Source organism: Sturnira hondurensis, unplaced genomic scaffold (assembly GCF_014824575.4).
Source record: "Sturnira hondurensis isolate 20B ecotype Veracruz unplaced genomic scaffold, ASM1482457v3 Scaffold0000167, whole genome shotgun sequence".
In the NCBI taxonomy this organism is placed as follows: Eukaryota; Metazoa; Chordata; class Mammalia; order Chiroptera; family Phyllostomidae; genus Sturnira; species Sturnira hondurensis.
Genome location: NW_028072798.1, coordinates 10,983,988 through 11,009,991, shown reverse-complemented (window position 1 = coordinate 11,009,991; position 26,004 = coordinate 10,983,988). Strand labels below are relative to the sequence as shown.

General features: G+C 64.0%; 1 protein-coding gene across 2 annotated transcripts; it reads left to right on the top strand.

Moving 5' to 3' along the window:
* The first annotated feature begins 11,548 nt into the window (after positions 1 to 11,548).
* On the top strand, positions 11,549 to 24,334 carry FRMD1 (FERM domain containing 1). 2 transcript variants are annotated; one of them, XM_037063850.1, is made up of 12 exons: positions 11,549 to 11,651; positions 15,614 to 15,704; positions 16,341 to 16,420; positions 16,718 to 16,794; positions 17,516 to 17,702; positions 17,777 to 17,932; positions 18,439 to 18,504; positions 18,577 to 18,645; positions 19,196 to 19,370; positions 19,952 to 20,254; positions 20,524 to 20,573; positions 21,756 to 24,334. In XM_037063850.1, the coding sequence occupies exons 1-12, from the start codon at positions 11,583 to 11,585 to the stop codon at positions 21,978 to 21,980; spliced, it is 1,548 nt and encodes a 515-aa protein (XP_036919745.1). In that variant the 5' UTR covers positions 11,549 to 11,582; the 3' UTR covers positions 21,981 to 24,334. The 2 variants fall into 2 exon arrangements, with proteins under 2 accessions (XP_036919745.1, XP_036919675.1); XM_037063780.1 differs by having other exon boundaries at positions 20,524 to 20,606.
* Positions 24,335 to 26,004: the final 1,670 nt, after the last annotated feature.

Below are 26,004 nucleotides of genomic sequence, written 5' to 3'. Positions count from 1 at the left end.
TCCTTCCAGCATAAAGTCCAGATACTGTGATGAGTTCGCTCTCCTGGCGTTGACTGGCAAACGTCCTGAGGCAGCTCCGAGCTGCTGGCTCCTGATTCCGGTCACCCATAGAAAGGCTACCAGTCCATCCAGACCTGGTCTGCCCTCAGCTAGACCGGGCCACACAGCCCAGGGACGGCCAGGGGGTGTCTGGATTAGCCACTGGGGCCACGGTACAGAGGACAACAGGCTGCACAGCTTCAGACAACCAAACCCCTCCCCTCCTCACAGTGTAGTGACCATGAGGCCAAGGTCAGGGCTCCGCAGGGCCGTGCTGCCTCTGCAGGCTCTGGGGGACCACCCTTCCCACCTCTGCGTACCTCCAAGGGACCAGCAGTCTTCGCTTGTAGACCCGTCACCCCGAGGTCTGTCTCCACCTTCCTCTCCCTGTCCAGCTCTGTCTCTTCTCCTCTTGGAAGGCCCCAGTTGATGGGTTGGGGCTCGTCCTACCCCAGCCTGACCCCATCTTAACCAATCATATCTGCAAAGTCCCCGATTCCAAATTAAGTCACGTTCATGGGTAGTGAGCATTAGGACTTCAATAACACCTCTTTCTGGAGGACACAACAGAGTCCTTGGTGATCGCTATCCAAGGCTCCAAGTGTCCCCACTGGCCCATTGCCACCCCCTTACCAGCGGGAGCCCTCCCGGCTGCTGCCACTGTGTGTCCTGAGTTTCCCAGAGCACCCCGAGTCTCCTGTGAGTGCTCACACCCCAAGAAGTGCTCCGGAGCCTGACTGTGGCTCCTCCCACTGCCCACACACAGCTCACAACCTTCTGACACGCTGACGTCTCCACACAAAAGTCACGGTCCCTCGCAGTGACTGGGGATGTTCGGACTCTGGTCTGAGCCCTGCAGAGAGCTAGTGGGAGATGGCGAGAGGGACCCTCAGGCCTGGGACAGGTGCCTAAAATCCTCCTGCCCCCCACAACCCCTGATGCCTGCACTGTCTCCACAGGTCCGCCTTGTCCGCCGGAGTGTCACAGAGTTCCGCCCATGCAGCACGCAGCCATCACCGACTGGCTTCCCCCACTTAGCCACATGCACACCAGGCTCCTCCGAGTCTCGCTGTGACTCAATGGCCAGTTTCTTTCTGTTGCTCCATAATCCACGCCCCCCCGCCCCCGCCAACCATCTGGACGGACGTCAGGATGCTCGTCCAAGTCTTGGTGATTGTGAACAAAACTCCTCCGAACGGGGAGCACAGCGGGTGAAAACCCCCACTTATCGGTGCAGGTTTCTCTGTGTGGCTGGGATGCGAGTTTTCAGCACCTTTGAGTGAATGCCAAGGAACGAGACTGCGGGACCGACCCCTCGGTCAGAGGACGTTCGGTTTGGGAAGGGCCCGCCCACCCTGTCTTCCAGACTGGCTGCACCCCCAGCGGTGGGTGAGGGTCCCAGGGCCTGGGCGCGGCACACTGAGGGGTTGTGCCGGCGGGCGCTGTGCGGGCTCGTCACCCAGGGAACGCGTAGGAAGGCAGAAGGGAAAGTGAGAGAGGACCCAGCCCGGCTAGAGGCGGGCATCCATCCGCAACTCTCCTTGTTTCGTGGAACTACAGCACCGGTTCCTCGGCACACTGAGTGTCTTCTTCCTCTTTGTTAGTTCTTATTATTCGAACAACCGGTCACTTAATAAAACGACAGGCCAAAGCAAGCAACAACCCTGGTCTCTTCCTGTGTGCCGTGCATTTTAATGTCGTTCCCAAAAATGCATTTACATTCTTGTCTGTGAGCAAGTCAGTTTTGGAAACGACCCCTGTCTTCCTCCTCCTCCTCCCTGGCTGGGAACTTCACACCTTTCTCTAGGGAGAGAGCTCCGTGAAACCCCCAACTAGAAAGGTTAAGGGCCATTCGCTGTATTATGGCAGTGCCGTCAGGTTCATTGCCTCGCCTGGAATAAACATCACACAGGACGTGGCGACAAAGAACAGCGCGTGCGGTGGCGGCCCAACAAGGCAGCAGAGCTTCCTGGCGGCGCCGACGCCGCTGCGCGCGCCTCCCGGCAAACCGGGGCCGACGAACCGCACCTCGCCCGTCAGACGGCGGCCATGCGCCCCCTGACGCCCAGGAGCTGGGGCGCGGAAGGGGCCCCGGAGTAGTGGTTATACGAAGTAACCTGCGCCGTGCAGTGGCGGCTCACACACAGCAACCTCCTCCCTGGCGCCCAGGCCGCTTTTCTCCAAGGGCCCCGCGGGGATGGCGTGAGCCACGGTGGCCTCCGGGCTCCGCGGGCCCCAGGGGCGGGGCGGGAGGGGCGGGGCGTCGGCGCCGGCCAATCCCGAGCCCTAGCGCCTCCCCCGCCCGCCCTGGGGTCCCCTATAACCACCGTGCCCCGCGGGGATCCTGCGGGACCCGGCCGCTCCCTGATCCCCACGCGGAGCCAGCCGGGCACTGATCCTGGACCCCGAGCCCGATCCGGACCCTGACCCTGACCCTGACCCTGACCCCGACCCTGACCCCAACCCTGACTCGGACCCTGCTCCTGACCCGAACCCAGACCCAGACCGTGACCCAGACCCGGAACCGTGAGCCCAGCCCGGACCCCAGCGGAGATCCCCAGGGTGAGTGCGTCGGTCCGGGCGTCGGGCACCCGAACGGGGTCCCGAGGTGAGGGGCAGCACTGGGTTGACCCGCAGCTCCCTGGCCGCTGTCCCAGTTTGCGCCCCTCGGTGGCCCCCAGAGGGTTCAGGACCCTCCTCCCGGCCCTCCCCCGCCCCCGGCCTCGCCTCCCCTGCTCAGCCTGTCCCGCCCCCGAGGCCCCTGCGCCCTGAGGACAGTGCCGGCCCTCTCTCCTCTTGCCCTGGACGCACGTGTGGCCCGTTCCCGGAGCGCAGGCTCTGGAAGTGGCCTGGGACTCAGCGGGGAGCTGGAGGTGGGCTTCCCCCGGCCCTAGGCCTCCGTTGCCCGTTTCCTGCGCTGCTGCGTTGCGCTGGGGAAACCTCAGGATGGGGGAGGGGCTGCTCTGCGGGGCAGCAATGCCCAGGAGGACTGGAGCCCCCACTGAAGTATGGGGGTGCTGGTGTGGGGGCCGTTTGTGGGGGAGGTTGACACAGGTGATAAATGACATCTGAACATTTGAGCACGAAGTTGGTATATCCTCTGCTGTGAGGCGGGTCAAAGGTCCCTTTTCTCCCTCTCGGAAAATAAGGCCGCCGCCCGAAACCGGGGAGCCTCTGTGCGCGGGGGGCGGGAGTGCGGAGTGTCGCCCAGGCTTTCCCCGGGGACTGTCTGTGCGGCTGGGCCTTTCAGGCGCTGCCAAGGGACGGCTGGGAGGCCTGGACGCAGGCCCCTTGCTGTGGAGCCTCAGCCAGAAAGGTGACAGGAGACAACAAGTGACCAAAGTCAGTGGGGGTGCGGAGCAGACCAGGCCAGTCCTTCTAGAGGAGGCAACCAGGCCAGGACGGCGCAGCCCGCCCATGGGGGTGTCCTACTGGAGGGGACAGGTGTGTGCGCCCGCTGGGCTGCATGCCTGACAAGAGCACGCTCTGTAAGCCGCACACACCCTCCCTCTCCCAGTCCAGTCCTCTCGGACTTCACAGGGATTTCCCGGTGGCTAGGCGCCTGGGGACTCAAGGACACAAGAGACCCCAGCCACCGGCAGAGCTGGGTTTGGTAAGCAAAGTCAGGCCTCTGGGGTGTTTTTGTCAGACTCCGGCTGGTGGGCAGGTGTGAGGTCTGGGACAGGGACCCCAGAGATGGGGCCCTGGGTGAGGAGGTACAGTGCCGGGGCCCCTGTGGGGCCCCCCAGAGTGGAGAGCGGCTTCTCGGAGGAAGCCACCCACCCCAGGCTGTTCCCCTGCCTGTGGCCTGTGGCCTCCTCTACTCCCGAAGGGGATGAGAGATGTGGACCCGAATCTCCAGAGGTGCAAGGCCCCAGAGACCAGGGCGGGGCTGGTGGCCTGCCCGCCCAGGCTGGGCGGGGCCTGCTCCCCTGGGGCCCTCCCCACTTTAGCCCTTACTCTCTCTGGGGAGTCTTTCCAGCTGTGCACCCCGCCCCAACAAGTCCCTGGGGAGGGTCTGCGTTTCCTTTCTCCCGGAAACTCGCTGCCGGTGCCAAAACATTCGCTGCCAGCTCGGAAGAGCACAGACTGGCCCGTGCGTGGGGTGCTCAGTAGTTCTGCTCCTGCGGCTGGGAGAGCTCCGTGTCAGGGCTCAGGCTGGGAAGCGTGGCTGCCCGTTCTGACACGCGCGTGTGTTTGGTCTGCACCCAGAGGTCCGTCAAAAGGCCTTGGGGGTGTTTTCCTGCCAGTGGGTGCACCCGAGTAACCCGGCAGAAACCAGGGAGGGGCGGCGGGGGTGCACCTCGGATGTTGTCTGACGCTGCCCAAACGCTCCGCTGGCGGTGAGCAGGGCTGTCTGTCTACATCACAAGATGCTGCACCCGGCCGGGGTCTCTGCGCTCTCTGGCTGGTGGGTTCCCTCCCAGAACTGAGACTCAGTGCTCCTGTGACACATCACCCTTCAGACACCGCCTGCCTGGCACTCTGCACCCTACAGGAAGTTGTAGTTGTCACTCACAGAAGTGCCGTGGTCACCAGACTTAGCTCTCCTCCCATCCTGTTGCACGTGCGACATGACCTGGGCACCCAGTGGGGTTGCGGCCTGCGGAGCAAGGAAGGTCACATGTCTGCCCCTCCCAGGAACCACCGCTGCGCCCCACCCCCCGGCTCAGCCCCCACCAGGTGCCACACCTGTCTGCGTTGGCACTGGAGCCGGCCAGGCTGAGACAGGACTTAGCTCTGAGCCAGCGGAGAGTGACAGTCACAGCCACAATGCAGTCCGCGGCCAGGCCCTGGAGTGGGCGCACTCCGGTAGCAGCCCTGCCAGGCTCACAGGACCCGCAAGCAGTCGTGACCGGGCTGTCACCGTCCTGCTGATAGCACCTCGTGGGGCCCTGCCTTGGTCCCCCGCCTTGGGACAGCATGCGGGCTGCGGAGGGCCCAGCCCTGGTCCACCGCGGGCAGGCGTCCTCTTCCCACTGCCTGCCTGCCCACACCCGTTCTGAAGGCTGTGCCTGGAGCCGGTCACCAGGTAGACCAGTCCCCAGTGGGAGGTGCCCCACCTGCCCCCCGCCCCCGGGCCTGCTGTCCTCCTTCCTCAGGCCTGGGTGGATCCTCGCTGCCACCTGCCACGGAGGCGCCGGTTCCTTCATCCTGATGCGCCTGCTGAGGGCACCTCAGCTCCCCACGAGTTTGCTGGCTGCTCACCCTTGGGGCGCTTCCCGTGGGAGGGGTGCCAGCCTCAAGACGGGCGCTGCAGCCGGCATTTGGGTGGGACCAGGACACGTGCCAGATCTGCGCCCAGGAAGCGGGGTCAAGCAGGGGACACAGGACGACTGGTCACCCCGCTGCCGCCTCCTCCCCCGTGACGGGCTTTGTTGTCACTGGCACTAGTGAAATGTCATGAATGGTGGTGTGTGTGCGCTTTTAAAAGTTGAACTCGATAGCCCTGGCCTGAAGTTCAAATGTATTTTAAGTCGTTCTTGAGTCCTTGCCATGAACGTCGACCTGGGCTGGTCATCTCTGTGAGGCTGCTGGGAAGGGAGCAGGCTCCCGCGAGGCTCTCCTCTTGTTTGCAGAGGGGCTGGGCCCAGCTCGTGTGTGGCCGCACCGTGGGTCCCCGGCTGCTCCCAGGGGGACTGGTGGAGAGCTGGTGTCCAGGACTTGCTAAGTTGAGGCTCACACACACTTCCCAGAGGAAGGATAGCTGGGGGTTGGGGTGTCAGAGCCGGGACCCCCTTGGGGTGCTGGGTGGGTGCGGACGGAGCTCAGGAAGTAGAAGTGGGCCAGCCAGGGCAGTGTGGCCCCAAAGCTCAGCATGCCCTCCCCACGGAGCTCCCCGCTTTGTGCCCCTGACCCCTAGAAAGCCCCGTCCAGGCTTTCACTTCACAGACTGAGGGTGGACCCCACAGTCAGGGGGTCCAGGGGTCCATCCCAGGGCCCAGCAGGGAGTTGGTTCTTCAGCCGGCGGCAAAGGGCCAGCTGGGCAGGAGATGGGGTGTCCCTCCCGGACATCAGTAGGGAAGGGACCGCCTCACACCTGGGTCCTGCTGGGCGTGTTGACACCTGTCCAGCGGGGGCTGCTCTGACCCAGCGCCCCCTTCCGCACAGGTTACCCCGGTCTGCACGTTCCCAGTGTTAAGTCCAGAAAGCCCGTCTGGCCCCTTCTGTCAGATGGGCCCCCCATTAGTTCTCTGTGGACCCAGCTGCTGCTGGCCGGGGACACCCCTGCCCTGCATGCGCTGTGGAGGGGCACACCCAGAACCCCCCTGGTCTGGAGCCTGCAAGGCCCCTGAGGACCCAGGACCTGGAGAAGCTAACTTATGCGCCCAAGTTCAACTGCTTGTACGTGGCCGGTGGGGGCGCAGGTCACCTGTTGAATGCAGACTTCTCTTAAGAGTGTCCCACACGGAACACTGAGCACGGAGGGGCACTGCTGTAGAAGTTAAACGAGTAAACTGGGCAGGACCCTTGACGTGCTTCACAGTGATGTTCCTAGATGGAGTTGGCCATGGCCACGTGTAATGCCAAGTGTGTTGGTTCATCGCCATTGACAGTGCTTCCCTGCAGGCTGGGAGCAGGGGAGCTACCTGTGATGGCCATGAGCTTGAGCTCTGAAGAGGGAGCACGTGGTGAGCATGATCATGAGCTCTGACCCCTGCGGGCCCTAGGCACCACTCTCCCGGACTGGGTATTGGGGCGTCTGTCCACGTCGAGGCTGCCTTTGCCCGTCTTTCCCTTGGCCGCGTCTGCCTCACTGAGAGCCTAGTGATGGCCTCTAACCGAGCCAGGTATCACTCTGTTCCGTGGGTCTTTATCGAGAACTTACTACGGCCAAAGCCCTTGTCAAAGCCGTGGGGACCTAGTGCAGGATGGAGAAACCGGCTGGGGATGTGCTTCGATCCGTCTCGTGATGGGTCGTGGGCAAGAGACTGGAGAGGCCGCTCAGCCCAGCCGCGTGTCACTGGAGAGGGGCCTCCGAGTGACCTTTGAGCTCACGACAAAAGCGGACGGCTGGCCCACTGATCTGCACCAGCGGCAGCCCGGGTGGAGAGCGAGCCCCTGCGAGGTGCCGAGGCAGGTCCGTGTGGCTGGTGAGGCAGCGGCAACCGGCATTTCCCTCAGGCAGCGCGCGGGCTCCAGGGCGAGGACCCCCAGGGGATGCGGATGGGACGTGGGGCGGGGTGGGGGAGGTGTGGGGTTTTCTGATTCACTCTGCTCCCAGTACGGGGGATGCGACCCCAGTTCAGCACTTCCGTTCCGTGGGTGCCCGCTGGGCCCATGTGTCTGGCTGCAGCACTGGGCCCTGAGGTGTGGTCCCTGGGCAGTGGCGGTAGAGCCACCAGAAAGTCGTTGGAAGTTCAGACTCAGGCCACTCAGAGCCGCTGGGCCTGCCCTGAGTTGCTGTGTCGCTGTGAGCCCTCAGGTGACATAGGTGCACTTAGTGTAGGGGACACCTCGCTGGGGTGGGGCTGCTGAAGAGGCCAGATGTGGGCCATGCTGCCCCCCCAAATGTGGACCACAGGGTGCTGAGAAGTCCCCTGGAGGCAGAGTGCGCAGGGAGGTGTGGGGACTGGGGTCCCTGGGGAGCCCCTCGAGGAGCCCCAGGGGACAGAGAAGCTGTGGACGGGAGGCAGAGAGGGAGGCATCCAGGGGACAACAGCCCGAGCTGCACTCCTGGGCACAGCGAGCAGTCTGGGGTGCGCACTCCCGCCTGTCCTGGGGTCAGGGGCACCCGCCCCCCGAGCCTCGCGGTTCCGAGGGGCCTCACGGAAAGGCAATGGCCTCGGCAAGAGCGTTTTCATCGCTGAGAGGTTGTCAGTGACCAGGAAGAGAACGAGTGTTGTACCTGCCTTTTTCCACTGAGTCCTGAGCAGTCCACCACTCACGGCCCTGATGACGACCCCCTGAGGTTCGCAGACCCCCTTTCCCCACGGAACCTGGCAGAGAGGCCCAGGCGCAGGCGCACTGACACCAGCCGGGCCGTGGCTCCTCCCCGGGCCTCAGGACTCGGCTCGGGACAGGCAGGCAAGGGCTTCCCAAGGACCGGGGTTCCAGCAACCGGGAGTGGGCATGGGAGAGCCTTGGGTGGAAGCCTTTAGACCCGCATTCCGGGGTCAGCTCCGAGCTTCAGTTTCGAATCTGTAAGAATAGCCCTCCAGCGAGTGGCTGAGAACCACGCTGGCCAATGTTCCAGCCGTGCGACAGACACTTTTAATTCGGCCAGGCACGTGTACCACAGGCCCGGACCTGCCCCGGACAGTGGGGAAGCAGCCGTGAGACGCTGTGGAGCTCTTTCCAGTGGAGAGATGCAGAAATCAGGGAAATGTGCAGAGCAGCGGGCGGCGCTGGGGAGGCTGATGGGACCGGGCGTCAGGGCAGGTGGCTTCTGGAGGCAGCCAGGGGCCAAGCCCGCAGAGGTGCTGGAAGGAGCTCCGGTGCAGCGCCTGCAGAGGTGCTGGGGCCACAGCAGGCGCTGGGCGATCGGCCCCGGGCAGCAAGGCGGTGGCGGAGGAGGCGGGTCCTCTGGGAGCCCGCTGCGGTTGTCCAGGCTGGACAGCAGGTGGCCGGGCCAGGTGGGGGAGGCAGGAACAGGGCGGACAGGTGTGGCGTGTTGGGATGCGCAAGCCGCCTGGACTTGGGCGGGAGAGGGGGAGACGAGGGGCTTGCGCATTCGTGTCCTGAGCGGAGGGCAGGGTGGACTGTCTTTGCTGAGGGGCTGTTTTGGTTTCCACTTACGAGAACAGCACCCGGCAGCCTGACATTGGGCTCAGAAACGTCTCCCAGATGGAACGAGGGGTGCCCTGAGCCGAGTCCCAGCCGGCCTGGAGGAGCAGCTCGCTGCCCCTGGTGCCCAGGTCCCACCTGCCCCTGGTGCCCACTCTGGTGCCCAGGTCCTCTCTCTCCCGTGGCGGCAGCGTCCCCCGTCAGACGGAGCCTGGGCCACACTTTCACCTGAAACCACCCCGAGTGGCCGCGGCTGCAGGGGGCCACCCCTCAAGGGGCCCTGGCGGGTGGGGGGCCCTGTGTGTAGAGCATTTAAAATAGGAATAAAGTGCACCGAAGGCCAGTCTGCTCTGTGCTGTGGCTGTGGCGATTGTGAGCCCTGGGGACGATGGGACAGCGCCCCACCCGGGGGGGGGGGGTCCCCCAGGCTGGCAGACCCTGTCTCAGCCTTGTTCTTGGTGGCAGCCCTGCTGGGGCTCATGGGGGCTGGCGGGGCTGTGCCACACACTGCCACTCAACCCACGAGGCAGCGGTCACGGCCTCCCTCCACACCCCAGGCCACCCAGCTGCCAGGGGCCGCAACCTCTTTTGCCAAAACCCACTTTACTTCCCAAAGTGGGTCTTTGCCCTAAGCTCCAGGCTCCTGTGAGTAGAGGTAGCAGGACAGCGTGGGGTCTAGAGGGGTGTTCGTGGTGTGTGTGTGTGTGGAGAAAAGAGACAGTCACACGCTCTATTTTGAGGACAGGTGGCACTGAGGGCAGGTAGGCTCTCCTGCAGCCTAGGTGTGAGAGGGGTGGGATCTCGGGGGGCTTGTCCGTCTGTCCTTCTGACAGCTAACCGCCTCATTCTGGGCGGGCACCTTGAAACCCTAATTAGCGGGGTGGCAGTGAGGCCGGTGTTCACGCAGGGACTGCCAGCCACGGCGGAGGCGCCCAGGCAGGAATCCCAAGAATCTGCTGAGCGGCCGAGCTGAGAGGGGAAGGAACTTAGAGGGCCGGGAGGCAGGGGCGCCGCCCTGCTGTAATTAACCGGCTCCCCCCTTCCCTTTGCCCACAACCCCCTCCTGCGATCCAGCAACCAAGAGGCCAGTCCCCACACAGCGGGATCTGGGGTCCTCTGCCGTCCGGGCCACCAGAGCTGGCGACCAGGACGGGGGTGCACCCCGAGTCACTCCACCCTGAGCAGCAGTGTCCCTCAGACAGGGGCCGGGCTGCCAAGCCTCAGCGTCTCGTGCCTGCTGTGCGGGGGAGGACACAGCCTGGGCCACTGCCTCGAGGCAGTGCCAGCCACAGACAAGCACACGTGTGCGACATCTGCAGTGGAGCCGCTTCCCGGGGGGAGGAGCCGCTTCCCTGGGGGAGGAGCCGCGGGCTGCAAGACACCCCGGGTCAGTGGCTGAGTGAGCTGCAGTGCCCCTGGGGACCGCGCCCCCAGGCCCCCCAACTCTCGGAGCGTTCCCGTGGCCCCGAAACAGACCCCACGCCGACGTGTGCCGTCCCCTGCAGCCTGGGCCGCTGCTCTGCCTGTGGGCGCTGCCTTTTCTGGACATTTCATGGCTCACAGAAAACACTTGGGGTGGCTGGCCCCTCCCTGGTGGGCGCTGTTCCTTCCACCGCTGAGCGGAGCCCCTGTGTTGTCCTGTGAGCCCAGACTTCGCCAGCTGGCGTTTCTGCGGCTTTAGTTTGAGACATTCCGCCACTCCGTCCTCACTGTGAGAAAGGAGCGGTCACTGTTGTCCTAACAGGAGCACTGGCGACCTTCAGTCAGCAGGTCACAGGCCATCGAGCCAGGGAGTCGGGCAGCTGGGAGCACGAGAGCTGGGACACCACCAGCCCTGGTGTCTGTCCACTGGGCTGCTTTGCCTTTGCCAGAATTGTTGCATTGCCGGCTAAAGGGACATGCGTACGTCCCGAGAAGTGTAGCTTGGCATTCTCTCTGGAGAGGTGGGGGCGGGGCTGCAGCCCCCAGGTCCCCGTGTCTGCGGGGCAGCCTGGGAGGAGCCCCAAATCCAAGTGGGGCAGGGGGCGGGCAGTGTGGGCAGACAGGGCAGGGGGAGGTTTCTGCCCCTTCTAACCCACAGGGCCAGACAGCAGGGGCATCGCGCGCGTCCCCGGGAGTGTCCATGCTCAGCCTTCTGGCAGCCAGTTCTCAGGGCTGGGCAGGTAGGCGGTGACCTGGGGCTATAAAAGGTCACCCTCAGTTCCTGCTACTGAGGGGACTCAGCAGCCTGTGAGGGCCTGTGTTTGGGCACTGGTGCGGCCCATGCTGTGACGTGTTTGCTGTGACCAGGTGCAGGAGGCTGAGTGTGGGGTGGGGGTTCCCCTGCCCCCTTCCATCTTCTCGGGGAGCCTCAGCAGTGCCCCTGGTCCTGGCATCCGTGTCCAGGGCTTCGGTGTGGCCCTTTCCCCTGGTCCCCGGAGAGAGGGACGTGGCCCTCCCGTGAGGGTGTGACTCAGGCAGGCGGAAGGCCGTCCCTGGCGGTGTTTATTTGCATTCCGATCACCCTGCTTGGTCCCAGCCTGTCCCAGCCCTGAGTCTCGTCCTGGCGCCGGGCGGGAGGGAACCTAGCCACCACTCCCGCCGTCCTTCCCAGGCCAAGGGCTCCCCAAGGTGCCCGTCCTTGGGGAGCCTGCAGCTGGGCGAGTCTGGGGTGCAGTGCACCCCAGCTGTGGTGGATGGAGGGGTGGGCCAGACGTGGGCCGATACACAGGGCCCCGCCCCTCTGAGTGGCGAGCAGGCAGTGGCTGCCCCTGACCAGGACTCTCCTGCAGGACACCACAGAGGCGGCCCATCCCGACGACACCGGGGACAGCACAATGACCGTGGAGCACAGGGACGTCCTGGTGCAGCTGCCCACACGGGAGCGGCTGCGGCTGGTCATGGGGGTGAGTGCCAAGGAGAGCGGGGTGACGTGAGGGGAGCGGGGTTGGGCAGGGGGACAGCAGGAGCTGTGGGGACCGCTGCCCTTCCCCCTCCCACAAGACCGTCGAGCCCCTTGCTGGCACTGCTGGCCTCCTTGTGCGATGTTTGTTCCCCTCTCCCTCTGCAGCCACAGCTGTGGCCGGGCCCACCAGTCCCCACAATGTCCAGTGTCCTGGGGCTGAGCGCTGACCGGTCCCCAAAGAGCCGGGCATCTTCCTGGGTTAATTTTGTTCCAAGGGACCCTCCCCATCTGGACCCTCTTCCTGTGGTCGGTCTCAGGGTGGGGTGGACCTGAGTGTGGCTGTGTCCCTCCTGGGAGCAACGCCAAGGGGCACCCGATGGTCAGACTCTCAGGGACTGCGGGCCACCGGAGCCTCCTGCCCAGAGAGACAGGGCACGGACCTGCCCTCCTCCGAAGGTGCGCTGGGGACTGAGCAGCTGCATGTGCGTGCCCCCTGCCCCTGCCGGGGTCCTTCTCTTTCATTCTCCACCGTCCACTTTCGGGTCCTCCAATGGCGGAGTTTTCTCTCCAGGTGTCGGAAACCTCAACCGCACCTGAGTCTTCCAGGAGGCAACTTTCGCCAACCTCCCCCCCCGCCCCCCCCCGCCCCCCACACACACAGTGCCTGCCCTCTGAGGCCACCCGTGGGCTGGGCCCTGGTCGGCTGCAGGGAGGGGCCTGGAGTGTGGCCCAAGCCGTCCTTTCAGGAGGGATGTGAGTCAGCAACCCATCCGCTCGTGGACTCAGCACCCGCGGGAGACACCTCACCTGCGACCCCCAGGCATCCGGCTGCTGACGTAAACGTCTGGGACCCAGAATTGCTGGGTCCCAGCTGGGGCTCCTTGGGGCGTGGTCCTTTCCACTTTCGTCGGTCATCTGAGTGGAGGCGCAGTGGCTTCCCGTTTACCTGCTGGCGATCTCGGGCTCGGCGGCCCCCCCCCAGCTGCGGACGGGCTGGCCGTGCCCCGCACGCAGACGGTCCTGTCTGCACCGTCCGCTGCCCAGGGCAGCTCCTTCCTCACGCGGGGGCGCCCACGCTCCGCTTCAGGCTCAGCCGGGAGCTCTCGTTCGTTCAACTGTGCACGTGGGGAAACTGACGCCCGGGGTGGGCGCGTGCTCAGCCTGGTTCTGAGGCCTCTCTGTGTTCTCCACTGCCCACTAGCTGGACGGGCCCCCGCTGAGGCTGGGAGGGCTGCGCAGGTGTGCCTCGCGGCCTGGGGTGGCCTGCGGTCTGTCCCGTGTGCCGCCTGCAGCACCGGCCGGGGTCTGCATAAGAGGTGGGGACAGGGGCCCACTGCGGCGAGAAAGGGAAGTCCCTGAGGGAACCCCCCGATGTGAGACGTCTGTTCTGGGCTCAGCACCCCCTCCTGGGGACTCCAAGGGGAGGGGCAGGGGAGCCGAGTTCCGAGCAGAAACACTGCACGCTTTTTGTTTGTCTTGGGCAGCTGCTCAGCCGCAGTTCGAGGAGGATGGACCCACTTTGTCTGCTTGTTTCGGTTCAGTTGGGAGGAAGGGGAGACCCCAGAAAGCTGGCCAGCCCTAGGAGACAGCATTGTCTCCATTCAGGGACAAATGTCCCTTTGGACGGGACTGGCCCTGCTCTGAAACGAGGTGCCACTGTGCCTGGTGAGCCTCGTGCGGGTCCCCTGCATCTCCTGCTCGGGGACACGTGTATACGAGCAGCATCCCGTTGCCAGACTGGTGAAGCGACGCGGGGGCCGAGGGGCGGGTTTCCGGGTTCCTGTGTCCACACAGGCGCCTCCTGGCCCTGGAGGGGCGGGAAGATGGGGGTCAAGCAGCTCCACCCCGTGCAGAAACAAACTCGGGGAGGCGGCCACGCTGAGGAGAAAAGAAACACGGCCCATGTGAGAGAACAGACTGAGACCCAAGAAGGAACTAAGTGAACAGATCAGAAACCCATCAGAGGCAGGGTTCAAACACTGGAGGTCAGGATGCTCGGAGGGCTCCCTGGTGCGGCGGCAGCAGGAAGGATGACAGACAGGAAGGCCACACTCAGGGAGGTCACAAAAAACCCGCCGGGAACCAAAAGTGAGTGGAAGGAAACGGGGACGCAAATCAGCAATTTGGAACAAAAGGGAGAGATAAACATTCAGCCAGAACAGAAAGAAGAAACAAGAATTTGAAAAAATGAGGAGAGTATAAGAAAAGGCTGGGACATCTCCAAACGCACCACGTTTGGGATCACAGGGGAGCCAGAGGAGGACAGGAAGAGCAAGACATCGAAAACTTACTTGAAAAAATAATGAAAGAAAACTTCCCTAATTTGGCGAAGGAAATAGACATACAAGTCCAGGAAGCTCAGAGAGTCTCAAACAAGTTGGACCCAAAGAGGGTCACACCAAGACACTCTGTAATTAAAATGCCAGAGTTTAAAGATAAAATCTTTTTAAAAAGATTTTATTTACTTTTAGAGATAGAGGAAAGAAAAGGAAAAGGGAGAGAAACATCAATGTATGGAGACCTTGCCTGCAACCCAGGCCTGTGCCCTGACTGGGAATCGAACCATCAACCCTTGGGTTAACAGGCCTGCACTCCATCCACTGCGCTACCTCAGCCAGGGTGATACAGAGAGAATCTTAAAAGCAGCAAGAAAAAAGGAGACAGTTACCTACAAAGGAGTTTCCATGAAACCCTGAGATGATTTCTCAAAAGAAACCTTGCAGGCAAGAAGGGGCTGGAAAGAAGTCTTTGAAGTTATGAGTGGGAAGGACCTCCATCCAAGATGACTCTATCCAGCAGAGCTCTCATTTAGAATGGAAGGGCAGATAAAGCGCTGCCCAGATAAGGTCAAGTTCAAGGAGTTCATCACCACCAAGCCCTTATTATATGGAGTGTTAAAGAGACTTATGTAAGAAAAAGAAGATGAAAATATGAACAGCAAAATATCAACAAACTCACAACCATCAACAACCAAACTTAAAAACAAAAACATGAACAAAGCAAACAACCAGAACAGGAACAGATTCACAGAAATGGAGACCACAGGGAGGGTTATCAGCAGGGAGGGGGTGGGAGAGAAAGGGGGCAAAGGTACAGGGAATAGGAAGCATAAATGGCAGGTACAAAATAGACAGGGGGAAGGTAAGAATAGTATGAGAAATGTGGAAGCGAAAGAACTTTTGTGTGTGACCCATGGACATGAACTAAGGTGGGGGAATGCTGGTGGGAGGGGGGTACGGGGCAGAGGGGAATAAAGGGGAGAAAAAATGGAACAACCGTAATAGCATAATCAATAAAATATACTTCAAAAAAAGTTGATATTTGACACAGCTAAATTTGAACTCATAGGATGTTTGATATTAAGAAATGGTTACTTTTGAGTCATTGTGAAACATCGGTGAGATGATGTAAAATAGGGCGGGCGGCAGATTACAGGGAGAGGGAGCACCGTCCCCCGTGTGGAAGGGGCCAGGGTGGGGCCTGTCGGAGGAAAGCTGGGAGGGGTTGAGGCAGGAAGGCCTGGTGGGAACAGGGCAGGGGCAGCGCACACCCGTGGGTGGCTGGCTTTCCTCATGCCTCTGGGGAGCCCTGCCGGGGGGCCCCCCGACCTAGCCACAGTCACAGCCTTAGCTCTCTGGGCCCAGCAGGGCACCTCCGCCCCTTTTGGGGGAGGGTGGGAAAGCCCAGGGGTGCCCTGGGGGCACTACGCTTACCCCGCTGAGTCTTAGAGGGCACCCTGCCCTGAGGTCCCTCACAGGCTGCCTGCCAGGTTGGGGCCTCCTGGTCTGCAGAAAGGGCAGTCTCCAAGGACGCTGAGCGCTGACTCCTGGGAGGGGTGGCCTGAGCCAGGCCCCTGCCCGCCTGCCCTGCCCTGCCCCAGCTCTGTGGTCCCACCCCCTCACAGTCCCCACTTTGGGGGCCACAGCGGCAGCCGCACCTGGAACCACCCCTGCCCCTTGGCAGGTGCAGGCCACCGCGCGTGAGCTGTTCCAGCTGGTGTGCGACCGGACCGGCGTCAGAGACGCCCACTTCTTCGGCCTCAGTGTGGTCAGAGGTAAGCAAACTCTGCCCCTGGGCCCTCAGCTGGGCTCGGCCTCCTCCGGGGGCCTCCTCTGGGGGTCACGCTGCTCCGAGTCTCAGGGCCACTGGCACCAGCCCCGGTCCCTGAGCCCTGCATGCTGGCCCCGGTGGCCCCTGGCAGTCACCTGGGGCTCTGTGTGTGCACGCGCCACCTCCCACTGCAGGACACCGAGTTGCCCACCGTGTCCAGGGGCAGGGCTGAGAGAGGCGTCTTAGAAAGAACACACTTTTCCGCACTCGTGAGCCTCAACCCTGAGCCTCAACCCCGCCCCACCCCGCCCATCCAACGCAGGGTCACACAGGGTATGGTGCAGCTCCCAAGTCTGTATTTTGGGAGGACTTGCCCACCACTGGGAGAGGGGCTGCAGGAGGGCAAGGCCACAGGGAGGGTGTCCCCACAGGTGGCAGCAGCCGCAGGCGTCCAAGTCAGTCTCTGGTCTCTCTGGGCCCTGGCGGCCGCCTGGCAGAGCCCACAGCCGCCACCGGACATCCCACAGCTCCTGGCTGCCAGGGTGGACCGCACCCCTGCCCCCAGTTCACCACTTCTCTGCCACTCAGGCTGTGACCTGCAGTGACGCAGGCTGGCAGACACACCCCCTTCTCTTTTCAGACAACGAGTTTATGTTTATGGATTTGGAGCAGAAGCTCAGCAAATACTTCTCGAAGGACTGGGGCAGAGAGCTGCAGAACGTAAGTCCCAGCCCTTGGTGCGGTGGTCCTGGACCTGAGCAGGGGGGCTGTCCTGCCGCCACGTGGGGTCCCCGTGCCAGGCAGCCAGCTCCACGAAGCCTTGGCCAAGGCCCTCGGAGCCGTGGACAGCACTGCCCTCATCCCTTCCTCCTAAAGCAGCCGGCCATGTCCCAAGCTGCCCCACCGTGTGGCCCTGCGCTGTGCATGGGGCCAGCTAGACAGTGCTGGCCCGGGACCCTGATGCTGCCCAGCTGTCACCACCCCCACGGCCCCTCCTCTGCACACCTCCCCCCACAGGGCAGCGGGAGACCCGGGGCCGCCTTCGTGACCTTCCTCCGGGTGCAGCACTACGTGGAGGACGGGAGGCTGATCCGGTACAGGGCCAACCACAGCCAGGCCCGGGAGACAGTGCTCTGACCATGGGGTTTGCAGGCGCGGCTGCGCTTGTTCTCCGGGGCAGGGTTTGGGGGCAGGAACGGGTGGGCTCGAGGGTCCTGCTTAGCCCGGGGCTCACTCACTCTCAGCAGCGGACTTGCAGGTGTCAGCCAGGCAGGAAATGTCCCGCAGCACCTGGGGCTTCCTGCTGACTGGGGGGTGTCTGCAGTTTGTAGGGTGACACAGAGCCCCCAGAGTGATCCAGAGCAGGGCCTGAAAGGGGCCGTGGGGGCTGCCAGGCCTTCTGAGGTGAAGGGGAGAGGGAGGGCCGGGGGTTGCGTGGCGGGCTCTGGAGAAGTCACACGGGGATGGCTGGCAGGGGAGCCGTGGGGTGCAGGCCGTGGGGTGCAGACGCCCTGGGCTGAGAGGCCCCAGCCAACTGGCTCTTCCCTGAGCCGAGCGCCTCTGCCCCTTACGTCCGAAACTCACAGAGGAAGGGCCCGCCTTCGGGAAAGAGCCCCCATAAGGGGCTGTGGGGTGGGCGAAGGCACTGGGAGTGGGGACAGGTGTGTCAGGCGGTGGTGGCCAACAGCACGTGCCCCTGCACCCCCCACCCTGGCAGGTGGCCTGGGGCGGGCCGCCAGCACTCCAGCACCTGGAGGGTGGGAGGACCAAGCACTGGGGGAGGGCCTGGGGGACCAGACTGCCCCTGCCTTCCAGGGACCAGGTGGCCAGGCACCTGTACTACTGCCACCTGAAGGAGCGAGTGCTGAGGTCGCAGTGCGCCCACCATGAGGAGGCCTACTTTCTGCTGGCCGCCTACGGGCTGCAGGCCGACCTGGGCAACTACCGGGCCCGGGCCCACACGGGGCGGTACTTCGAGCCGCAGGCTTACTTCCCACCCTGGGTAAGGCCGTGGGGCGGGGCTGGGGGGGCAGCTGGACGGCAGGAGGGCCTGACCGGCCCATGCTCGGCTCCCAGGTCATCGCTAAGAGGGGCAGTGCCTACCTGCTCAGGCACGTGCCCGCCCTGCACCGTGAGCAGCGGGGCCTGAGCCCCAAGGAGGCCCTGCTGCGCTTCGTCCGGGAGGCCTGCCGGCTGGAGGATGTGCCCGTCCACCTCTTCCGACTGTTCAAGGTCACGCCCAGGGCCAGCGGGGGAGACGGGAGCTCAGGCCGCCTCAGGGTGGCCCCAGGGCCGGGGGAAGGGGACCCAGATGCCCAGATGAGTGGCCATGGCCCCACAACTGACCACAGTCAGAAGCTGAGCGTGGTTTGGAGGGCTGTGCCCATGCAGTGCGCGGTTGCCGTCTGGGTGGCGCCGCTGTGGTCCCCAGCAGGCACCGTCGCTCCCTGTGCTGGAGCTGCCCAGCAGGTTCCCGGTGGTGATGAGGGTGGACTCTCCCCGACACTGGGGCGGAGGGACTGTGAGGGGCGGAGCCTGCTGTGACCCTGCAGTGTGGGGTCGGTGTTAGGATGAGGCTGGTCAGCAGGGAGTGGGTCAGAGAAAGGGCAGGAGGCAGGCGCGGGGGACCGTCCTCCAGCATCAGAGCGGCAGTGGGAGGGGCCCGGGCGCCCTGCTGGTCCCCGGGACCCCCTCCCCCAGGCCCAGGGCTCCGACCTCTGACATGGGCATCCTTGTAGGACAAGAAGGAAGACAGACCGACCGTCATCCTGGGACTGACCCTCGGAGGGGTGCGAGTCTACCAGGTAGCCCCCCCCAAGGGCGGGGCCCCACCCCCAAGGCTGGCCCTGGTGGACACCCCCTCTGCTGTCCTGCAGGAGGTTGGCCGGGCTCCCAGGCTGCTCTACGACTTCCCCTGGACCCGCATCGGGAGGCTGGCGTTCCTGGTGGGTGTCCAGGGATCCTGGCAGGGCGGGGTCTCCACACCCAGGGGCCCACCAGGTGCTTGTCCTTCAGGACATCTGCAGGGTGCTGGTGCCCCACCGACCAGCACTGGGGGGTTCCCTGGGTCAGCTTGTTGTCACAGGGCGGGGTGTCCCGCTGGCGCCCGCAGGCCTGCTGGCTTCTGTGTGGACACAATGGAGGGCGACGAGGAGGAGGGTACGGGGATGCAGCGTGGCATCGCCGGCCTGCAGCTGCCCGACCCTGTGGCCCCAGCCCTGGTCATCACCCCGGGCCAGGCCTGGCCTTCGGGGTGGAGGGGCGGGCCAGGCCAGCCCCCAGCTCTTTCTCTGCCCACAACCCAGGGGAAGGGTCTGCACTTCCGGGAACTGTGCGGTGTGCACCCCACTTTGCTGCACCCCAAATGCCCGCCTGCACATGGGGTTAGACTTGTGAAGAGAAGCCACGGCCACTGCCCTCGGTGGGGTGACCGACGGGTCGAACATGGCCCCCCGTCACCGCTCCGTAAAATTGCATCTTCTCTGCCTCATCCAGGGGAGGAGGTTCGAGATCCGGCCGGACGGACTGCCCTCGGCCCAGAAGCTGGTGTACTACACGGGCTGCGTCGCCCGTGCCCGCCACCTGCTGTGGCTGCTCCGCACCAGCCACCAGCTGCACCTGGCCCTGCAGCCTGCGCTGGGGCGGCTGCGGCACCTGGAGCAGGCCCAAGGTGGGCACCGCCCGAGCTCCCTGCCCCGTTCTCGCTCTGGACACCGCGGCCCATCCACCTCATCATCTTCCAGTCATGGGGCGCAGCACCTTGGCTCCAGTGTCCTTTCGGTTGAGGGGAGCTGCGGTAGCCCCATTCCTCCAGCCCCCCGCAGCCCAGTACAGAAAGCAGGGCCTGTGAGGATGGTGGGTTCTGGGGGAGAACTCCCCGGTGCCCACCACAGGGCCCAGGGGTGTGTGTGTGTGTGAGTGTGTGCACACATGTGCGTGCCCATGCCCCCGCTTGTGTGGGTGACTGCTCGGCAGTCCCTCCAGTTGAGAATGACGTGAGTGCCCTGGAGGATCATCACAAGGGCCCTCGAGGGCTCACTGGCTGCAGTGACAGGCCCTGCTGGACTGGCTCTGGCGGTCATCATGGCCAGGCAGAGCCCTGACCTCTGGGTGACACTTTCCCCACACACACTGCTTCTCCCAGGGTCTTCGCACCAGCTCAGGACCCCAGGGCCACCTCTGGGGTAGCCACATGTGGCAACTTCTGTCCCCAGCACTCTTACACTGGCTCTTCTTCCCATCTCTGCACAGAGGAAAAATGCTGCCGGGAGAAGTACATCGGGGACGCACTGGAGCTGGACCTGTCCCCAGCTGGCAGCAGGGGCAGCGAGGGCAGCGGCCGGCACCCCTCCTGCCTCTCGCTCCTGTCCACCGACAGCCATGGTAGCTCCCACAGGCTGGGCGTGGACACCGGGGAGATGTCGGTGGACGCGCCCTCTGGGGCCGAGGCGCTCCTCGAGAACGTGGTGTCCTGCAGCCCCGGCCAGAGCAGTGGGGACACAGTGGGGAGCCGTGGATGCCCACCCCAGGGGGACACCCAGGACTCAGGGAATGGTGAGTGTAGCCACCAGCCCTAGCTCCATCACCAAGGTACAGGTGCCACCCTGTAGGGAGGCAGGCAATCCTGGTCCCTGATTCCTGCCCAGGTGGCCCGACTTGGGACTCAAAGATGGGGGCCTGTGGGTGGGTGGGCAGGGCTTCCCTGCAGCTGACCCAGGAGCCTCCAGTCCTGTCTCGGGATCCGGGGGCGGAGTTGCAGCCTGGGTGGGCGGCCGACCCAGGGCGCTGACGCTGCCTCCCCATGCCCTCACCCTTCCTTGCAGCCTCTCGCCCCCAGGAGCCCTGGTCGGTGGTGCAGGTCACACTGGTCAAGGTGAGGGGCCGGAGTGCCGAGGCTCTGCACCAGGTACCCCCACTTCTCTCATCCCTCCCGGTTGGGGCCCAGCATCCTCCTAGCCCAGCAGGAGGGTCCCTGGACAGAGACCCCAGCACCAGAGGCGGACAGTGGGGGGACAGTGAGGCTCTCCTGACACCAGGTGGGTGAGGGGCCAGTGCTCCTCGGCCTCAGACTCTGAGTGAGCCCCTGGCCTGCAGTGTGGGCATCCCTCTTGGGACATGCTCAGTGCTCATGGTGGGGCAGGCACTCGCTGAGCTATGCCAGACCCCCCAGGCTGTGGGTGCACAGAATGCAGGGCTAGGGGGCAGCCCCCCGAGGAGCAGGGAGAGGGCCAAAGCCGGTGGCTCTGGGGAGCCCAGCCAGAGGACAGGTGGCCCGGGCTGAGCTGGGGGCCAACCTGGGAGTGGAGCCCCTAAAGGAAGAGAGGATCTGGGCCCCTGTGGCTGGAGGCTCCCGGCCCAGGGTCTCTCTGGTCAGACGTCGCCGTACTGAGTGGGTGGCCCTCCTGTGGTGATTCCCCCACTGAGGGCCCTGTGGCTGGTAGTTCATTTGGGGGCACTTAGCAGGACCCTACCCTGGACACAAGCAAGGCCCGCTGAGTGCCAGGGCCCTGGACATGTCTCCTCACATGTGAGGCGGGGTTGTTCTTGATTTCTGAGAAGCTTCTAGATCTTATTTCTAAAATCCACCAAATTTCTCTAGTAACAACCCAGGTCAGATAAATTTTAAAAAAATATTCCAGTGGGGCCTCAGCCACCTTGAACAGGACTGGGTGACAGGATCCCCACGGAGACACGCACTGCCTCCCGTAGAGGTCCCTCCGTGACTGGACACAGCCAGGAGGAGTGGGCGGGGCCTGCAGCGAGCGCACCAGGAGCCCCGCCCAGCAAGAACAGATGTCTGGGGCAGAGAGGCGGCTCCAGTGTCCCTGCTGGAAGGCAGCAGGGCCCGCAGTGAGGGGACAATGTGGATGGCCGCGAGGGCATCCCCACCGGGGACAGCAAGCAAAGGGGTCCCAAGGCCAGGGGTGCAGGGGGCTGCCGGGAGGTCAGCATCAGACATGGAGGGGTCAGCGAGGGGCAGCCTAGTGGGCTCTGTTGTGACGGAAACAGCCGGAGAGGAAGCGACTGTGGGACACACTTCGGTCTCTCCCTGCAGGTCCCCGAGGCGACCTCGGGCCATGTCCACTCAGACCAGCACAGTGGCAGTCTGGATGACGTGTGTCCACACGACACCCCGTGCCCTGTGCCGGCCCCGCGCCGCTGGCCCCTTGGCATGGGGCTGGACCCCAGACCCTCAGCCCTGGATGGAAGCGGGTCCAGGCACCTCCTCTCCCTGGACCTTCCCGGGGAGGCCCAGCCCCCGGAGGAGTTTGTGGTATAGGCCGTCTCGGCTTCGTCCTCTCTGCCGGGTCTGTCCACACTGCACACAGCTCTACACACACGCCCCTCCCACACGGGTCCATCCGGGCCCCGTTGCTCCACCCACGTGGGGCTCAGGCCCCGCCCCCAAGCAGTGTGGCTCCCTTGGCCCCACCAGCCCCCTTTCTGTGCTGGTGGCAACCAGCTGAGCCTGGTACCTGGTGGACAGGGCCTCAGGCTCCGCCCCCTCTGCCCCAGGCACCTTTCCCAGCCTCACCTGTCAGAGGTATGAACCAGCTCCCAGGACAGCTCCTGAGGTGAAGGGCAGGTCCTGCTCTCCTTGGGGCCCATGGAGGAGAGACCCCTGAGTCCCGGCCGCCCCGTCCGCGTGAATGGGCAGCAAGCACACAGGCCTGCTGGGAGGCTTGTTGGTCACAGTCGCTGCCAGGCCCCAGGCTTCCCTGGGCCGCCCTCTGGCTCCTGCTGCTCAGAGCCCTGGGCCTGCAGACGAAGGCCCCCCTGTGACCGGTGGCCCAGCTCCATCACCCCAGGCCCCAGAGGCGGTTGTACTGTTGACCGTCCACACCAGTGCCCTGCCACTCCGCATTGTGGACACCTGGTCCCCACAGGGCCCCAGAGGTCCCCAGCAGGAAGCTGACACACTCGTTAGATCCCTGCCTGTGCCCGGCTCTGGGGAGATGGGTTGGAGCTCCTCCCTCCACCCGGTGCCCATCCTGGCCCCAGGGCTGTGGGCTGCAGTGAGCAGCGTCCACTGAGCTCCTGGCCCCCTCCAGGGTCACTGCCACTGGCTGAGCCCTGTTCCCATCGGCAGGTTGGGTGGGGGTGGGGCCAGAGATGGGGCTCACCTGCCAGACCCAGCCTCACCTGGCCCTGGAGGCTGGGGGCCCGAGGCCCGCCCACGGCTCCTGCACGTGGGATTCCCAGGAAGCCCTTGCTCAAGCCTCGTGAGCAGATTGCATGGCACTGGGAGTGGGGCTGCAGGCTCAGCACTTGTGTGGTCCTCGCTGGGCCCGAGGGGTCAGCAGCCCCGTGACGGTGCCCACAGACCGAGAGTGCTGGCCGTGGCGAGGACTTCTGCCCCTTCACAGTAAGGGTGGCTTGTCGGCTGAGGCCTGCCCACCCCCGACTTCCAGGGCCCTGCTTGCGGGTGGCCTTCCTGGGAGCCCCAAGCCACCTGGACACACAGAGCTGCTGGGCTGGGTCCCACTGGTGGAGGGAGCTGACCGTGGCAGACTGGCCGTCTGTGTCCCTGCACGGAAGGGTGGGGCCGGTGCCCCGGGGTTCCCCCACCTCCTGGGGCCCCCAGGCTCCGGCCAGCATTCCAGAGGCTCCCAGAGGGTCTGCTTGGTGATGCGCAGGGCTGACGGGGGACACTCCTCCCGGCCCGAGACCTATCCCGGCACCAGGGTGTGGGGTGGCTCGGTTCGCACATGGGCCCCTCGGGCCTCTCCCCATGCTCAGGGCCCACACACTCACCCCTGCCACCCTCCCTGCACTTTGCTGTCAGGTGTCCCGAGGGTCCGCCAGTCACTGTGAGCCCGCTCCCACCCAGCCCTGCCCCACAGTGTTTCGACCCCTGGCTGCCGCCTGCTCTGTGTGCCTCGGAGGTGGAGGGCAGAGCTCCAGGCCTTTCTGGGGAAGGACTCGAGTGTCCACGTCAGGTGTGGGTGACGATGGCCGAGAGCACACACTCCAGGGCATGCAGACAGCCCCACAGACAAGGAGGCTTCCTCCAGCTGGTCGGCGAGAGTGACAGGGAAGGGCTGTCCTGCTACCGGCTGCTGCAGCTTCTCATGCAAAGACGCACAACTCACACGGCTGCTTTGGGTGGGAAAGTGCAGGTCGTATGCGCCTCTTGTGAAGAAAAGTGTAATCGGCAACATTCAGTGAGGTCACTGCCGATTTTCCCTTCCAATTCACTTCTGACCCAGGTGATGGTTCTTTTACAGACCGACAAAGTGGCTGAGCGTTTTCGCAAAATGTAACTAAATCTGGATTTCTGACACCTTGTCATGTGGGGGACTTCTATTTCACTTTGCTGCTTTAAAATTCAGTGCAGAGAAGTGGCTGACTGTAGGGAAAATGAAGTTCATTCAAACCTTGAAGGAAAAAAGACCTGAGCGTGCACACCTACGTTCACTGCCCCCCTTCCCCCCCCCCCACACCGCCAGCCAGTGCACACCCCTGTGTCAGGGAAGGGCCTGGACAGAGGATGTGGAGGGAGGCGGGCACCCGTGCCCACGGTGGGGGGAGGCCCTCTCACAGGGACTGGAGGGCTCGCCTTCCAGCCAGCTCAGCAGCTTCTGGCTGTGCCTGTCCCACCTGCCACAAGAGGGCACTGGCGACCTGATACGGTGCCCGCCTGCTCTGCCCAGAAATGGCTGGGCTGGGGGCTGGGCCTGGCTGCTCAGGCCTCTGTCTGCAGGATGGAGCCTCCTCATTTGCAGGCTGCTCTCCCACATGCCTCCGTTCCCACCATTCCTGGTCCAGCCCACCCCTGCCATAAAGGTGCCCAGTGCCAGGGGCCACGGGAAGCCGGGACGGCGCCATGTGCTCAGCGGGCACAAGGAGCAGGGACCACTGGCTGACCCTGGGAACCAGCCATGGGGCCTCCTATTCCCATCCTTCCCCTGGGCCCTGAGGACAGACATGGGAAGCCATTGCAAGCGTCCGCTCTCTGCTGGTGCCGTCTGGTGTTCCGGGGAGTGGGAAGACAGCTGGGCAAGAGGGGCCTTGGCTGTGGTCCCCAACCCTGCTGGTTGGGGCAGCCAAGCTCCCAGGGAGGAGGGGGCCACACCTTGGGGAAGTCAGAAAGACACTTTTCCTTCAGTGTCAATGACACCAGAGGCCTGGGAGATAAAGCAGGCATTTCCAGGAAACCAGGTCCAAGCTGGTGAGGGATGTAGGTGGCCGCTCGGTGACAAGGGCTGTGGCCCCAGCGGTGGGTGCTCTGGGCAGAGCTCCCCACATCTCCCTCATACCATCAGAGAGGCAGGAAGGTCACCCAGGTCCCTGTGGACCCAAGGAACAGGCGATGGCTCAGGCAAGGGCAGGCCACAATGGCCACCTGTCCCACTCAAGCCTGACTGGCCAGCAGTGGACTGGGGTCAGAGGTCAAGCTACTGGGTCTAGAGCACAGGAGGCAAATGCAAGGCCCTCCAGTTGAACCTGGCCCTGTACCCTGTTTCTACCTGGCAGCAGCACCAAGCTCCTTGCGCCTAGTTAAGTAGTTTCATTTACACAGTCCTGATGTTCCATTTGAAGGAACCGTGAGGCTGATGTGGCCCCGGCAAAAATGAGTCTGACATCTTGGGCTAGATTCAGGGATGTCCTAGGGTAAGCTCAGCACCCACTCCTGGGCCCACCACCAGGCTTCCTGGGGCCTGGGGACCTGCCCCAGGGGCACTGTTGTGGCCGCTGTCCTGCTGGGATGTGAGACTGAACGAGGGGGCCTGTGAGAGTTCTGCCAGGGGGGGCCACTGGGACAACCTGGTAGGAGGGCCTGTCACCCCCTAGGACACTCCTGGGGTCACAGTCACGGGCCTAGGGGAGTAGAGTGTGCCTTGGATATGTCACCTCGTTTTGAGAGCTCACTGGGTCTTTGGCCTCCTCCAGGACCCCGGGGACAGATCTCACCCCAGCCCCGCGGCCTGGGTGTCCCCTCGGCCCCTCGGCCCACCAGGCAGGAGCAGAGTGACTGGAGACCCAGGAAGACTATGCTGTGAGCCGTACCCCTGTGCACAAAGCGCCCGCTGCCCTCCCCTGAAACAACCAGCTACATGGGACCGAGTGGGTTCCTCTCCTGGCAGCAAACTATCTTCTGTTTGCTACACACTCAAGGACCCGCAATTTTAAAAGATTTTGTCAGGAAATCAAGTTTATAAAAGTTGATTTATTTCCCCAGTTTAATGAGTGAGCTAGGGCAGTGGACCGGAGCTTCTGCCCTGCAGGAGACTTTTTGTGCACATCTGGTGGCCCAAAGCCGAAGGCTGGTGGCCTCTGTCATGGGCCCAGGGCCCTCTGGG

Bases quoted from the DNA above. Each gene is read 5' to 3' on its own strand.
- FRMD1 (XM_037063780.1), top strand. From the start codon at position 11,583: ATGACCGTGGAGCACAGGGACGTCCTGGTGCAGCTGCCCACACGGGAG. The intron at 17,933-18,438 runs GTCACGCCCAGG...GCATCCTTGTAG, and splicing joins ACCTCTTCCGACTGTTCAAG to GACAAGAAGGAAGACAGACC. The intron at 20,255-20,523 runs GTGAGTGTAGCC...CCTTCCTTGCAG, and splicing joins CACCCAGGACTCAGGGAATG to CCTCTCGCCCCCAGGAGCCC.